Raw genomic sequence first — 17,705 nt, 5'->3', positions numbered from 1 at the left:
GCGGAAGAATTTTCAAAATCAGCCTGTGGTGTGTATTTGTTTTTCTTGGAGATCCCCATTAGCTGCTGCCATGGACAGACCAGACTTCTCCCTATCTTAGCTACTATTGATTCAACATGTTTTGACCATAAGTTTACAGTCCAGTGTTACTCCAAGTAGTTTAGTCACCTCATATTACTCAATTTCCACAGTCTTACAATATTTAGTTGAGGTTTAGTGAATGTTTTTCCAATATGTAGGACAAACTTATTCCTTGCCATGGATTCTGAAAATATCTGCAGCTCTTAAGTGCTCCAGTTGCTGTAGTAGCTGATGTGTATAGTGTTGATTCATCCGCATACATATACATTTTCTCAAAGCCAGTTTATATATATATATGGGCCTAGACAGCTGCCCTGGGGAATTTCTGATTCTACCTGGATTATGTTGGAGAGGCTTCCATTCAAGAACCCCCTCTGTGTTCTGTTACAAGTAATTATTTTATCCAGAATATAGCAGGGGGGGTAAGGCTATAACACTTTTTTTCAACGGCAGACTATGATCGATAACGTCAAAAGCTGCAATGATACCCCTTTTAAATAGCTGTTGGAAGTTGCATTGGAGAAAAAGTCACTATACGCTACTTATCATTTTCTCTCTACAAATGCATAGCACAACTATACTGAACAGAAATATAAATGCAACATGTAAAGTGTTTGCTTCATGAGCTGAAATAAAAGATCCCAGAAATATTCCATACTCACAATTTCTCAATTTGGTGAACGCATTTGTTTCCATCCCTGTTAGTGAGCATTTCTTCTTTGCCAAGAATCTTTCCATCTGACAGGTGTGGCATATCAAGAAGCTGTTTAAACAGCATGGTCATTATACAGGTGAACCACTCTAAAATGTGCAGTTTTGTTGCCTGAAATTTCTCAAGTTGATGGAGTGTGTAATTGGCACGCTGAATGCAGGAATGTCCACCAGAAAATGAGTTATTTAATTTATCCTCTAAACTGCCTCCATCGTTTTAGAGAATTTGGCAGTACGTCCAACCAGCCTCAACCGCAGACCACGTGTAACCACGGGAACCCAGGATGTCCACATCTGGCTTCTTCAGCTGCGGGATTGTCTGAGACCAGCCACCTGGACAGCTGATGAAACAGTATTTCTGTATGTAGTAAAGCCCTTTTGTGTGGAAAAACTCCTTCTGATTGGCTGGGCCTGGCTCCCCAGTCGTAAAATCTGTAGATTAGGGCGAAGTATTTTTTTCAATTGACTTATTTCCTTATATGAACTGTAATGCCGTAAAAATGTTGCATACATATTTTTGTTCGTGAGGTATTGATTGGAGTCCACCTGTGGTAAATTCAATTGATTGGACATGATTTGGAAAGGGGCACACCTATATAAGGTTCCAGAGTTGACCGAGCAAAAACCAAGCCATGAGTTCGAAGGAATTGTCTAAAGCTCAGAAACAAGATTGTGTTGAGGCACAGATCGGTGGAAGGGTCCCAAAAAATGTCTGCAGCATTTAAGTTCCCCAAGAACGCAGTGGCCTCCCATTTTAAATTGAAGAAGTTTGGAACCACCAAGACTTCCTAGAGCTGGCCGCCCGGCCAAACTGAGCAGTTGGGGGAGAAGTGCCTTGGTCATGGAGGTGACCAAGAACCCAATGGTCGCTCTGACAGAGCTCCAGAGTTCCTCTGGAGATGGGAGAACCTTCCAGAAGGACAACCATCTCTGCAGCAATCAGGCTTTGATGATAGTGTGGCCAGAAGGAAATCACTCCTCAGTATAAAAATAATGTCCAGTCAATTGAATTTACCACAGGTGGACTCCAATCAAGTTCTACAAACATCTCAAGGATGATCAATGGAAACAGGATGCACCCGAGCTCAATTTTGTCTGAGCAAAGGGTCTGAATACTTAAGAAATCTTTTTTTTTTTTAATGTCTAAAAACCTGTTTTTGCTTTTTCATTATGGGGTATTGTGTGTATATTGTGAAGGATGATTTTTTTAAAGTCAATTTTAAAATAAGGCTGTAACGAAACGTGGAAAAAGTCAAGGGGTCTAAATATTTTATGAAATAACTTTTTTTTAATGGGAAAAGTGAGGAGACTATCAAAATGTGTTGTTTCTTTTATACCTGAAAAAACTAAACTGTTCATGTTCGATATTATTATTAGGTTTATTTTGTTAGTGAATTGACAGCTCCTGTCAAGATGTTATGGGTGTAAGATGGGACGTTGCTGCCATCTTTTGGTAAATGTGAATTGCTGCATCAGTGTTTTTGCAAGCATGGTTGATATACCCGGATGCATTGCAATTTGCTAAACAAGCATCAATGACTCTGCTTGCGTCCAAACACTTTAAAAGACACACCCTCGTCCACTTACTCTCACCTTATGCCCTTGGGAGAATCCCCGTCACCATCTTGGCAGGTGGTCCAAATGATTTCGCCAAGCAAGGGAAGTTTGCAACGTAAGCCCTTCAGCCATAATTTATAGTCAGCTTTGCGAGTGTACAATTATGTTCACTCAAGGGCCTGAAACTCCCCATAATTCAATTCGCTACGATATTTACTTTTTACGTAGTAGAAAAATGTATAACTTATTTGCATTTGTTTTTACTTACTACTCCATTGATGTTGTCTTTAAGTTTTCGTGGACTTTTCTTAGTGATGTACAGTTTTGTTTTGGAAATTGTAGAAATAAAACATTTTCCTTCTTCAGAAGTTCCCAGCTAGGCAGGCTAACATTAGTCAGCTAATTGATTTACTAGCTATCATACAGTAGGTGTATATTAATAATTATATATTTAATATAAGTAGACATGCACTGATAATTGAATGTAGCGCATATAAAGCACCAACAATCCACCGGTGGCTGAAAACAATCATCGCGGCATTAACAAGTGATACATTTCCAGCCAATCGTGGTTCCTTTAAAAATCATTCCTTCCTCACATCCCTTTTTTATTTATTAACAACAAATCAATACATAAAGCACATAGGGAACACAAGCATACATAGATTACAAACAATGGACAATCGAGCTAGGGGGTACAATATCACATTACAAGTACACAAGGACGTTAAGGGTCATCCCTTGCCCTGCAAGTGTATACTCGTCAAACGTCATGAAACGTCATCAGAAGTGTCCACTTAATTTGAGGGCTGAGGGGATAGGGTGTGTCTTAAGTGTTTGGACCGCAAATGTGTCTCGTCATTTAACATCCAAACAGGAACTGCACCCGCTGCTTTGGGCTTGTATTTTGGCTTGCTCATCGATAAATGCTGGTGGTGTGTATCTGCTGTGGTGGTTGTGTTGTGTTGTTTTTTTTGTTTGTGTTTATAAATAAAATGGGGGAAAAAAAAATATAAATTCTGGCGGCCATGACAGAAGCCAAATGTGAGTTGGCTTGGGGGTGTGGTTTGATGTGGGTGTGTCCTTGCCACCACCAAGACATACTCCTCCATCAGAACTTTCATAGTTTTGATGTCTTGCTATTATTATGCAATATAGAAAATAGTAAACATCAAGAAAAACCTTGGAATGTTTAGGTGTGTCCAAATGTTTGACTGGTACTGTATGTATCAATTCTTGAAGAATAATAAGTGTGTTTTTCTCCAATGTTTGTGAACATTTTAAATGTAAACAAACACTGTATAGCCTCATAACATGGTTAAAACAATAATTCTGATATAATGGAGGGTCGGTCCTTTTATCCATAGCTCTGTCTAATAATCTGAGAGTGGTTACATTTCAGAGGCTGGGCAAAGATTTTGTTATTGTTTCATTAAAGGATTTTCCCTTTAAACAGCTGCATATGATCAAGATATCAGTGTCATCAACAAAAAGGCAAACAATAGGTCTATAGCAAATTAAGCATATGGCATTCATTTTTCACATGAAAATAGCACTTTTCAGTAATGCTCAAAGCATGCAAGAGTGCAGCATTTTTTTCCCAACTTGAGTCAATGAGCCCAATCAGTCCTCCATGACAACAAAATCATAAACAACAGAGTAGGGCTGGCTAATAAGTCATTTGTTTTGTGGTTATGCTCAGGTAAAACAATTTGGCTAATCTACACTTCCATATTTCCAAGTCCTATTCTTGAAGATCAAGTGGCATAACATTATTTGAAATTACTGGAATTCTGATAGACTTTTTTTTTTTAATGTAAAGATATAATCATACTATTTTATGTAGTAGAAAGTGATGGGTTAGAAGAAGCCTACATAACCAACCCATAAAGCAAAATTTAACATCCATATATGGCCAGCTATGTAAACTTCAACATTTATTTATCCTGCAATAGGTGTTGTTCAATTGGTAACATACATTTTTGTCTTCTTCTAATGCCTCTTAAGGGGAAAGTAATCTAAAAGTAACTGAATGTAACCAGATTACGTTATTAATTGCAATTTTGGTAACTAGTAACTAATAGATTACATTTGGTAACATACCCAACTCGGTCAGTAGTTGTGTGGTTCAGCAGTTGTGTGGTTGTGGTCAGCTAGTGGACATTAGAAATCTTCTCTGTATTGTTCCTGAGGTGTGTTCATCCAGACTTCCATTTACGAATGCTCCCAGTTTGTTTTCAACAGAGTTTGTTGAATTTTTTTCAACACGAACATTCCATTCCCTTCCATTAGTTTTAGCTATTCTTTCTGGTAAAACGATCGATAGACCACCTAAAATGTAATAATCTATGACTTTTTAGAACCTGGTACTGATTTTAGTGTGTCTATTGACAAGAAAAAGTGAACAGCCGATTGGAAGACTCAAGGGTTCTGTGGAAGTCATGCCTCGGTACAACGACTTTGACTTTTAGAATGAGCCGAGAAACTTTTCAGGTAATTTGCATTTTTTATGGTCTCCGTGTTTTGATTAAGGAGCATTTTGCTCTGAGAATGTCTTTGGGCATTGTCTTCTTTGGTCTGCAGTTGGGGCATCCTGGAGGGTTGTGCGTGTCGGTGAACTGGTTTTCAGGATGTGGTGTTGTCAACAGGGAGCCAGTGGTCTCAAGATGTTGCAGAATGCTGATGCATCGTAGGGCTTATGGATTTTTGGTTTGGGACTGGGTTGCTGGCTGCATTCTGGCATTGTACCGGCAGTGGATTCAGTGGGGAGGGTGACATTTGAGGATGTTTTTTAAGTAAAATGAAACCTGTTCTTTTTAAGTTCTTCTCTGATTTTTGTTATATGTTGTGTCGTGTCTCATGTATGAATAACCTGTATCCTACACCTTATCTTTCTGAACTTATAATGTGAGTGGGATATAAGGACGGGTGTGGTTTTGTAACAATGACCACACCCACATGAAAAAATATGATAGTGTACTATCATATAAATACTATAGTATTTACTGTAGTGCTTTTGTAGACTTTACTGTAGTGTATTTGGGGACTAAAGTCTGCAGACCTCTGTAGTATTTACTGCAGTTTACTATTGCATTTACAGTTAACTATAATATAAATATTGTAGTAAAATAACTATTATATACTATAGTAATTAATGTAGTGTTTCTGCGTTCATTACTATAGTATTTACAGTAGTGGTTTAGTTTTATTATCTTTGACATAGAAGTGGAGACTTTTTCCTTCAGGAAACATACTGGAGAAATACTAAAATAGCCAATTTTCCATAACCTGTACATGGGTAGGACTGGGGTCAAAAAAAGAGAGAGTTCAGAACTTCTGCTTAGTTCTATAACTTACACTCAATATGGTCTATACTTGACATGTAGGTTTTTCACTTGTGTGGCACAAAATACAATATGGGGGAGGGGAATGGGCAGGGTATATGTAAATTGTATACTGTAGTAAAAAAAAAAATAGTAGTGTTTTTGCAGTTAAATGTAGCATTCTACAGTATACCAGCACATTCTATATTAAGTTCTACATATGATCGAGGGTGTAACGGTTTTCTTCCTGTGAAGGAGAGGAGGACCAAAATGCAGCGTGGTTATGGTTGAACATCTTTAATAAAGATGATAACGTGAACAATATACATATACAAAAATAAGAAAATGTGGAAAAACCGAAACAGTCCTAACTGGTGCAAAACACAGAGGCAGGAAACAATCACCCACAAAATACCCAAAGAATATGGCTGAAAAAACACCTGCCTCTGATTGAGAACCACTCTAGGCAACCATAGACTTACCTAGAATACTACACTGAACACAACCCCATCGATCTACAAAACCCCTAGACAAGTAAAACACATCATCACCGATGTCACACCATGGCCTAACCAAAATAATAAAGAAAACACTGAATACTAAGGCCAGGGCATGACAGAGGGATACTACAGTGTGTAGTATAGTATTCTACAGTATACTATAGTAAACTGTAGTATTTCTTCATGTAGGCAAGATTATCTGCTCACCGATTTGACAGCGCCAACGCAGTTACACCTCTGACATCTCCTTATCAAAAGCAATGATAATGCTATGGGTTTGCCGGTTATTGTGGGTTAACACTGATCTGATTGAAACCTGGCCTAAATGGGACCCTTTACACTCGTACCTGTATACCATTTCAAATGGCAGATTTGGGCACTGATAAATGGCTAAATTGGAATACAGTAGCTCTACAGTAACATGCTACAGTATACATGATGTCAGAGCTCTGGCGCTGCGATTCACAGTGCTGTAATGGGGTTTTGACTAATAGCTGTTCTGAACTTGAGCACCTTGTGTGACAAGAAGTTAGTCCCTCCTGCTAATTGGGCAACTTTTGCAAAAATGTTGTTGTCTGAGTGAGGGAAATGCTGTAAATTAAGTGGACTCTATGTATTTTGAAAGATGAGACGTTGAGGATTATAATAAATACCTCTTTGATGTCATATACCCTTATACCATATACCCAAACACCCTTGAGACCAAAAGTGCACTTCACATTTCCATATTATGTCATATACATTTTCAACATTTATTATACCTATGTTTTATGTACAGCTACAAGATGACATGGTATCATACCCAGTGTTGTTCTGAACAGAATGAGCCTGTTTGTCTATTTGTGAAGAAAATTTGCATTGTGAAAGCCTAACCTTGTAATATCATATTTTATAACTTAGCTGGTCATGTTGGCAATAGAACAAGCTTTCAAATGATGCCCACTTGACCCAGATTGCGATTTCTAATGGACCGTTTTGAGATTGTGTAAAGAATAACAGTAATTGTGTGATTGCGGAGATACAGGTTCGTGTTCTAAACAAAACAACTACAAGTGTGCTTGTGCGAGTTCCTCAATGACACAGCTAAGACAGCTCAAAAAGCAACTTGTATTTGAAGACTTCTTTGAGTCATAAAAGTGTGTGCACACTTTGGAGAGGTGTGTAGCCACTAGGAAACACCAGTTAGTCCTCTCTTCAAACCTTGTCTAATGTTGCACCTACCCCACATTTTCAAGAATATACTTATCATGTTACTGAATGTATCCAGACTACATTTTCAAGAAATATTCTTATCATGTTACTGAATGTATCCAGAGTATTTTAAAATCTCGTGGCAAATGTGGCAAAAAGTACAATAAATGTAAAATGCACATAAAATCAACAGTGTAATGTTTGGATTCAGTCTTGTGTCAGGTGAGCTCACCCCACAATCTTCAAACTGTTCCCTTTCAATTACCACCATGGCTATGCATATGCTTTTCATATTTCTTCTGTAAGAAACATTTCAATTTAACCCTATCCATATAGGCCAATTACCACAAGTGTAAAGGGTTAAAGGACAGTAAACAATCGGTTTACTTGGTTTGTTTACCTGGGTTGTTGTTTCTCATACAGTGCATTAATCCAGTCTCTCTGCAGGCCATTACTATATGTATGATAGAGGATACTTTCCTTGTGAATAGCCAGCCATCTGACCCTGTGGAAGAGTGTAGTGTTACTGTTACCTGGTGGTAGAGTTACCAGGTGGTGGAAAGACCTCTACAAACTAGATTCATACTAGTCTATTCATTCAGCCAGAGTGACCAAGTTACTCAGGGCTTTACTGTTTCAGAGGAGCAGTTCTTTATGAGCAGACATCATGCAGGTGAGCATATTTAGTTCCCTCAAAGACATTAGCATGAAACTGACCTTTTTTATTTCTAACTGGAAACTCCCAACCATGTCTGTGGATTTTCTAAATGAAGATTAGGAACAGCTGAGCATTGTGATCAGGGTTGTTTTGTGTGTTAATGTGTTACATCAGTACGTTTGAATCTCTCTCTCTCTGCAGTTCTCTCTGTGCAGGTTGCGTACCCACCAGTGGTGTTTCCTGCTCTTCAATGTGCTTCTGTTCCATGCCCTGTTGTTTGGGGCTGACTTTGTAGAGGAGTACATTCTCCAGCCCACCCCAGGGGTATACACAGATGGAACAGTGCTGGACGTGAGGGAGAGGGCCCGTAAACTAGACCTGAGTGGGACCAGGGGAAATGAGTCCCAGTATTACCCCATTACAAATCCAAATGTCTGCCTGAACAGTGACCTCTTCCTCCTCACCATCGTCTTCAGTTCCCCAAGCAATCACACCCAGAGGAATGCGGTAAGGGCCACTTGGGCCAACCAAACACGGGTCCAGAGTTTTGCCGTGAGAACACTCTTCTTCCTGGGATTGTCTCCCTCCACCGCCACCCAGGAGACTGTTATGACGGAGTCCGGTCGCCATGGCGACATGGTCCAAGGATACGTGAATGACTCCCCTCATGGTCAGGCCGAGAGGGAGCTGTTGGCGTTACGGTGGGTGGTGGCTTTCTGCCCCGTAGCCAGGTTCGTCCTGATCACAGAGGACTCTGTGTTTGTCAACCTCCCTGCATTAGGGGGTTACCTACTGGGGCTAAGAAGGCACCCTGAGGACCTCTACTTGGGGAGGGTGATGCACAAAGACACCCCCGACCGAGACCCCTCCAGTCCCAGCTACTTATCTCCAGCCCTCTATCCAGACAGGTACTGTACCTGGATATACATAGGAGAGTTATTCATCCACTCTTGGAGGGCATTGTAAACCGTAGGAACATACTTATGGAAACAGTAGGAAACTACACATGGAAACAATAGGACAATACTTTATATTATTAAGAAACAATGTGTTAATTGTACTGAATTTAAAACGTTTAGTTTTAGTTTAGAAATAAATAATAATCAGCTTCCATTGTCCTTCAAAAGGCTGAATAACTCCCATGTATCCTGCTTGCTCCTTAATATGCACCCAGGTATGACCTAAATTATACTAACAGTGTACATTTTACTGTGCCCTAACAGGTATCTCCCAGACTACTGTGCCAGAACTGCCTCTGTCCTCTCCCAGGATGTGGTCAGGAAGGTGTATGTGGCGTCAGCTGGGGTCCGTGCCGCCCTTCCAGCTGATGTGTTTGTGGGCCTGTGTGCCTGGAAGGCCGGGGTGGTACCCACCCACAGTGCACGCTTCTCAGGGGAGAAACACATTCATTATAATGACTGCTGTTATCGCTACCTGTTCAACACCCCAGGGATGGGGAGTGAGGAGCTTGGGACAGTGTGGGCAGATCTGGGCCAGGAGGATGGAGGATGTTCCCTTCTAGAGACCTACTATGGCCTGGTGGCTTGCAAGGCTCTCACTTACCTGGACAAACTGTCCTTCTTCAACTCAAAGGGACAGGAAGACTGAATCCAAATCTACATACACATGATTATCAGATGGTATTATGAGTGTAGTGAAATGCTTATGCTTCTAGATCTGACAGTGCAGCAGTATCTAACGGGTAATATCTAACAATTCCACAACTAAACCGAATATCGAACTAATTCCACAACAAAACCTAATACACACAATCTAGTAAAGGAATGGGATAAGTACATATAAATATTAAATGAGGAACGCTTCTCTCTACCTAAAGCCTGCCTTGGTTAAGAGACAATGGATGAGCAGTGAGAGCGGCTAAGATGCAATAGATACTGTATCCTACACTATATACATATAAGTGTGTCCGTACCTGTGTGTGTGTGTGTGTGTGTGTGTGTGTGTGTGTGTGTGTGTGTATAAGTTTGAATATGAGTCTCAGTATTGCATTTCAGTTTTTATTTCAGGAAACAATTCTCTACTTTATTTGATCATGTAAATAATAAGCAGATTAAATCTTGATACTCCCCATCCCGGATCCGGGATCGTGAATAAAGCCTCAGGCTCATTAGCATAACGCAACGTTAACGATTTCTGAAAATCGCAAATAAAATGAAAATAATGCGCCTGCTCTCAAGCTTAGCCTTTTCTTAACAACACTGTCATCTCAGATTTTCAAAATATGCTTTTGAACCATAGCAAATCACTAATTTGTGTAAGAGTATGCTAAGCTAACTTAGCATTTTGAGTAGCATTTAGCACGCAACATTTTCACAAAAACCAGATAACCAAATAAATAAAATCGTTTACCTTTGAAGAGCTTCGGATGTTTTCAATAAGGAGACTCTCAGTTACATAGCAAATGTTCAGTTTTTCCTGAAAGAATCTTTGTGTAGGAGAAATCGCTCCGTTTTGTACATCACATTTGGCTACCGAAACGAACCGAAAATTCAGTCACCAACAACGTCAAACTTTTTCCGAATTAACTCCATAATATCGACCGAAACATGGCAAACGTTGTTTGGAATCAATCCTCAAGGTGTTTTTTCCACATATCTCTTCATTGATATGCAGTTCGTGGAAGCCTGCTTTCCCCTCAGAATCGCATGGAAAAAAACCAGCAGCTGAAAAAGACGCACCAATTTCGACAGAGGACACCGGGTGGACACCTGGAAAATGTAGTCTCTTATGGTCAATCTTCCAATGATATGCCTACAAATACGTCACAATGCTGCAGACACATTGGGGAAACGACAGAAAGGGCAGGCTCATTCCTCTCGCATTCACAGCCATATAAGGAGACAATGGAAAACGCAGCCTCAAAAATCCTGCTGGTTTCCTTTGCAGTTCTGGAAAATTCAGAGTGTTTTCTTTCCAAAGCTATCAATTATATGCATAGTCGAGCATCTTTTTGTGACAAAATATCTTGTTTAAAACGTGAACGTTTTTCATCCAAAAATGAAATTGCGCCCCTAGAGTTTCAAGAGGATAATTGAAGAGTTGCAGTTAAAGGGATTTGATTGCAAAAAGCCAGATTGTTTTGCAGAAGAAGCCAGATATTGTTGCTGTGGGGGGAGGTGCTGATCTTGGAATGTAACCATACTTTATAAATTATATATCATCAATAATACTATTTAGGCCTTGTATAGCATTTGTGAAGTCATCATCAGGTGTTGTTTCAATCCAACCCAGGGCTCACATATTGTGAATGGATCAGCTTGCCCGAAGCGCCCTAACACAGGCGGGAGGCATAAAATGAACAGACCAGAGGCAGTGGCTGTAGTTCCTATTACTGTAGCTGTGGTTCCGTTTACTAAACAGGGAACGGCCAACGCTGAAACACCAGTGTAGCAAAACAAATAAACATAATCTAAGCCGTTGACCAAATGCCGTGGCCAAAAAGGGAAAGCAAAACAACAAACAGCTACTCCTGTCTTAGACTATCATCTACACATAAGTAACGCTTCTCTCTACCTAAAGCCTGCCTTGATTAAGCGACAAGGTGCCCAGTCACAGACGCTTTCTCTGAGGTAGGAAAACCCGACTTCCTCACAGGTCCCCATCTCTACTCCCAATCTTTCTCTAACTCCTCTCCTGGCACACCTATATAGAGGAAGACACAAAGCAACTTGTGGCCCCAGCTGTGTACTAATTGGCTTTGCAGTGAGTATCTATCCCCTGAGGAGGGTGTTGTTGTGCTGTCTACCTCCGGCTGGTCACTGAACACTCACAATATGGTTTCAAGCTTTGGTTGATTATAATTGTAATCTTCAATTTAGTTATTCATATGTCAGATTAACGTATCCATCTCAGGCCAAATTTTATCTTGAGCGGATGGACAAGGGGCCACAAAATAATTACAAATAATTTGTAGACTGCAAATTGACTGCAAGAAGCCCAAACAGATATAACTTCACGTTATCACAGGTGACAGTTTTAATTCTTATCACTGGATCCTGTGTCAAAAGTCTCGTAGATCACGTTTAGCTTAAAAAGCTCTATTACAAGCCTCTGACCTACCTCACGGTTAAAATGTTAAAATATGAGACACCAAACACGTTCACAGGGATAGTTAACTCTCGAGGTTCCATCCCGATCTATGTTAATCCATCTTCAGTTTTACTGCCCCCATTTTTGGAATAGCCTACAAAACGCCCTACATCTTGACTCTCTGGTGCCTCTAGCGCAGTTTAGGACTTTAATTGTTGAATGAATTTAATGAGAATTGCAACTGCTTGGATTTGTGGTGTTTGAAGCTGTAGTGTTAATTCTGTAATTGTAGTTCAGTCAGTACCTCAGGGTACCATTGTATATGAGTCCCTGGTCTCAATGGTTTCTTTGAGTAAATACAAGTTAAATAAAAAGAACATTGACCAAAATATAATAATTTCAAACTTTGCTTACATTTGTATACGATTACATACAGTACCAGTCAAACATTTAGACACACTGACTTATTCTTTATTTTTAATATTTTCTACGTTGTAGAATAATAGTGAAGACATCACAACTATGAAATAACACATATGGAATCATGCAGTAACCAAAAAAAGTGTTAAACAAATCCAAATATATTAGCTATTTTAGAAAAGTAGCTGTCATTTGCTACCAAAAGTAGCTGTCATTTGCATTGATGACAGCTTTGCACACTCTTGGCATTCTCTCAACCAGCTTCACCTGGAATGCTTTTAACTATGACCACTTTAACATATGCATGGTTTCTTTCTATAAAATCCATGAAGTTGGTTCAACACAGTCCCACGACTTCCGAATTGGAGGATTCAAATTTAGCAAGGGCACTATCATGTAATTTGCTATTCTCGTGTTTGCAGCATTTCTTGTGAGTTTCCAGTTTTTAAATCCATCTCTTATAAATCTGAATTCGACATTTGCCATATTGCCAAACAAAACTTACAATAAATTACATCTTTTGCTTTACTATACTCAGTCGACAGAAACTGTTCATACCACCTTGAAGAGAAGCAGTGTGATTTGCTATTTATCATACTTGAAGGGAACTTTGCTAGCTTTGATTGAAAGGCTGGTTCATCAACGGCAGACAAATCTGCAGGTTCACCCCCACCCGAAGCATCAAGAATGAGAGGAGACGGTGGGGTAGGCAAGCATGCCTGACTCAACGTGGCATTGGCAGTTGTGATGGCAATTGCGGTTGTTTCTATCCTGGCGCCACCTGTTAATGTCTCATTATTGAAGCTATCGGTAGCGTGATCAAAATTATTTCCTGGTACACACTCCTTTTCCTCCAGACATCTTTTTTTTCAAAAACCTAGCGATCAACATTTGGTTTGCCATTGCTAGAACAACTAAATTACCTTAGCTGGTGAGTCAATTTGAGTAAACTAGCGTGGTAGAGCTTGCTAGCTTATGCGCTACAAAGTTTAGTCATGTGACATTGCCAGGTTGTTGAGGTAAACCACGGTATGATTTTTTTGTTTAAATTAACCAGTAGTCGGAAGCCAGCTTGATTGTCGCAGACTATTTCGTTGTTACATTATAATAAAATGACCCATAGAAAATAAATCTCACATCTTTTAAAAATGTAATAAAATAAAACACCAATTTATATTTCATCATTTTTGGGAAATGTTTTGGGTAGGTATCCATGGCTACACCGCTGCTGTATGCCAATCAGACCTGGGTGTGTGGGGTGAAATACATGTGTTAAATACTCTCAAATATTTGAGGTGCACTTGATTTAGGCTAGCTTAATAAACAGTGTGTAGGGTGGGCAGGTTTTTCACCTTTATGACTTTCATTTATTTTATTGTACCAGTCAAGCTAAAACAATTCATTTGTTTGACCCAGGTCTGATGTCAATGTGTTTATGTGATGGACAGAGTAGCAATTTTCTTCATATTTTTGTAGGTTTTCATTGAATTCCTTCACCATATGGACAACGGTAGAGCAAATTTCACGTGCTCTATGGAGTCTCGGCCAGGTTACTGTAAAGCACTTTATGATAACTGTTGATATAAAAAAGCTATACATCAATAAATCAAATGTATTTATATGTCAAATGTTGTAGAAGTATGACCCTACGATGCAGAGGCCATACACATTTAAAGATTTCCTCCTACGGCCAAGAAGGTCAGTTTCAGTCTACCAACAAAGGTAACATGGACACACAGACACACACACGGTAGGGAACAATGTCCACCTGTCCTTTCTCAGGAGCATGTTAATCCATGTGAGACTCAGTTAGGTGTCATGGAAACTACAGGCTTAGGTCATTATGGTATTTGGTTCAAAGGAACTTCAATGTAATCCGTTGTTAGCTAAAAATGGTGTCATTCCCCTAAAACTAACTGCCATTTTGGTATCTACTCTTCTGTCTCTAGCCTCAAGTATCTATGGCTAAAGATGGCATTCCTGCCAAAGAATGATAGTCCGGAGAAGGAGACAACAGGGGGGTTGACCAGGGAAGAAGCAGAGATAAGAAGACAGGGACACACAAACACTCATGCAGACACACATGCATGCAGGCTTGAACACACATGTAGGCATGCTTGCACATACACATACGCGAGCACACACACACACACACACACACACACACACACACACACACACACACACACACACACACACACACACACACACACACACACACACACACACACACACACACACACACACACACACACACACACACACACACACACACACACACACACACACACACACACACACACAGGGAGTCTGGTTTGGCCTTGTTCTCTGCAAACACCATTCACTCACTCACTTCCCTTCATTTTCACAAATCTGATCTTTTGGTATGTGTTTGGTGTGTGAGTGTGCATGCATGTGTGTGTATGACTCTATACTGAGTGCACAAAACATTATGAGCACCTCTTTGCCATGACATAAACTGACCTGGTGGATCCAGGTGAAAGATTTTTTAAAGAATGATTTTTTTAAGCCTTGAGATAATTGAGACATGGATGTGTGCCATTCAGAGGGTAAATGGTCAAGACAAAAAAGATTCAAGTGCCTTTGAACGGGGTATGGTAATAGTTGCCAGATGCACCGTTTTGTGTCAATAACTGCAATGTTGCTGGATTTTTCATGCCCAACAGTTTCCTGTGTGTATCAAGAAGGGTCCACCACCCAAGGGACATCCTGCACAACTGTGGGAAGCTTTGGAGTCAACATAGGCCAGCATCCCTGGGTGGTTGCAATTCAATATTAGGAAGGTGTTCTTCATGTTTTGTGCACTCTGTGTATGTGTGTCTGCGTCAATCTGAGTAAGAGAGATAGAGAGAGCAAGAGTGAGAGAGTGCAGCGTCGTAAGTGTTCGTCATTTTTAATGAAAAGACACTGAACACGAAAATACAAATAACAAAGTGAAAGAACGAAACGAAAACGGAACAGTTCTGTATGGTGAAGACATAGAAAACAATCACCCACAACTCAAGTGGGAAAAACAGGCTGCCTAAGTATGGTTCTCAATCAGAGACAACGAACGACACCTGCCTATGATTGAGAACCATACCAGGCCAAATACATAAATACCACATAGAAAAAGGAACATAGACTACCCACCCCAACTGACGCCCTGACCGAACTAACACAAAGACATAATAAAGGAACTAAGGTCAGAACGTGACAAGATGGCTCATAGTTTTTCACAAAATACAATACTGCCTAGGTAAGGTGATATTTAGCAGGACAAAGGTTTTTCTCCTGACTGTCCAGTGTCTCTCTCTGTGACTGTATCTTTGAGCGCTCTTTCCTCCTGTGCCTGTGTGTTTCTCAGGGATGGGAGGTGAACGACTCGGCCGACCCTAGCGTCCAGAGGTCCCAGGCGGTCCAGCCCCCGTTGCCAGGGTGGAAGGAGAAGGTGGACAACCTAGGCAGAACCTACTACATCAACCACAACAATAGATCTACACAGTGGAAATGACCCATCATACCCTCTCCACCATACCCTCTCAGGACTGGGTGTTTCAGGCTCTGCATTGTTCAGGATTGCATCCTACCTGACAAGTCGCTCCTACCAGGTGACGTGGAGGGGATCTGTGTCTACACCATGTGGTCTCACAACTGATGCTGCCCAGGGCCCTATTCTAGGTCCTCTAGTGTCCCCCATGGCTCAGTACCATGTCCTCTGGCGTCCCTCAGGGCTCAGTAGTAGGTCTTCTGGTGTCCCCCATGGCTCGGTACTAGGTCCTCTATTGTTTTCTCTAACATGTGTGTAAATGTAATTTATTCTACTCCAGGGATGTTGTTTCAGAGGTGGAGAATTACAATCAACAGCGTGCAAACAACATCCAGGCCCACAGAGGGTTCTGCTCCAGACGACACATCTCTGAGGACCTCGAGAACGAACACGTCGAACCCAGGGACATGGATGACATGAGTGTTACCTTTGATTTCCGGATGCAGGGTCTGTCTGGACTCAGGGAAGACTGTAGAACACCCTGGAATGCTATGTAATTAAATCCTTATGTGAAAAGTTAGTGCTTCTTGGAAGCTGCAAAATACAGGAAATTAAAATTAGCTAGATAGCCAGCTATCTATAGTGTCCAAATTTGCCAGTGTTGACCATGTCATTAGCCTGACCATTACCAGAGGTCCCAGTACTTTGAGAATCTTGCATCTCTGTCTACAGTCATGGGATCCAATCACAGAAGAGAGTCCAGACAACCTGCTTCCAGGCCACTCCTCCATCACGTTGATACCCACCCCCCATCAGCCGCTCCCCCGCTCCACAAGGAGTTTTCAGAGAAGATCAACCTGAACCTGTCCCTCACCTCGACTCCTGGCCCCAGCCTCCACGTACCCCCGCCTGACATCAACGGAGAGGTGGCCGGACCCAGCCATACCTCTGCTGTGGTGAGAACAGTTTGAATCTAGTGTTAATATAAGGTAATCTAAGGCAGCTGCTGAATATGGAAAATGTGTGGAAACTGAGGTTTCACTTTGCTAACTCCCTCACTTTTATTCTTCCATGTCTTCCATGTCCTCTCCCCCTCCTTTCCTCCTCCTCTTTCTCTCTCCCGACCTCCCTCCCCCTGTCTCTCTTTTCTCCCTCTCCTCAGCAGTGTCATCTCTCTTCCAGACTGCGTTCCTCCAGTATGACAGATGGGGTCAGTATTCCTCCTCTCTTCTTCCTGTCTCTTTTTTTCTTCCACCTCCTTACTTCCTTTTTCAAATCAAATCACATTTTATTTGTCACATGCTTCGTGAACAACTAGTGTAGACTAACAGTGAAATGCTTACGGGTCCTTCTCAAACAATGTAAAAGCTAAAGATAAAGATAAAAAATATGAAATAATGACCTGAATAAATACACAGTGAATAACAATAATGAGGAAAAATAACAATGTATTTATCATCATTAGTCATTTAGGTCAACATTGGATCATTTAGAGATCCTCACTGAACTTCTGGAGAGAGTTTGCTGCACTGAAAGTAAAGGGGCTGAATAATTTGCACGCCCAATTTTTCAGTTTTTGAATTGTTAAAAGTTTGAAATATCCAATAAATGTCGTTCCACTTCATGATTGTGTCCCACTTGTTGTTGATTCTTCACAAAAAATACAGTTTTATATCTTTATGTTTGAAGCCTGAAATGTGGCAAAAGGTCGCAAAGTTCAAGGG

At 40.7% G+C, this 17,705-nt stretch overlaps 1 protein-coding gene across 1 annotated transcript; it reads left to right on the top strand.

Annotated features, from left to right (window-relative positions):
• Window positions 1-8,030: 8,030 nt before the first annotated feature.
• LOC135516983 (beta-1,3-galactosyltransferase 9) lies at window positions 8,031-9,629 on the top strand. The gene is made up of 3 exons (XM_064941033.1): window positions 8,031-8,036; window positions 8,223-8,929; window positions 9,245-9,629. Exons 1-3 carry the CDS (start codon window positions 8,031-8,033, stop codon window positions 9,627-9,629), a joined length of 1,098 nt encoding a protein of 365 aa, XP_064797105.1.
• Window positions 9,630-17,705: the final 8,076 nt, after the last annotated feature.

This window comes from Oncorhynchus masou, chromosome 28, assembly GCF_036934945.1.
Source record: "Oncorhynchus masou masou isolate Uvic2021 chromosome 28, UVic_Omas_1.1, whole genome shotgun sequence".
Taxonomy (NCBI): domain Eukaryota; kingdom Metazoa; phylum Chordata; class Actinopteri; order Salmoniformes; family Salmonidae; genus Oncorhynchus; species Oncorhynchus masou.
The sequence above is the reverse complement of the archived record's forward strand: the minus strand, read 5'-3'. Positions and strand labels throughout refer to the sequence as shown.

Excerpts from the sequence above, each read along its gene's own strand:
- LOC135516983 (XM_064941033.1), top strand. Across the intron at positions 8,930-9,244 it reads CCAGCCCTCTATCCAGACAG|GTATCTCCCAGACTACTGTG; the intron begins GTACTGTACCTG and ends GTGCCCTAACAG.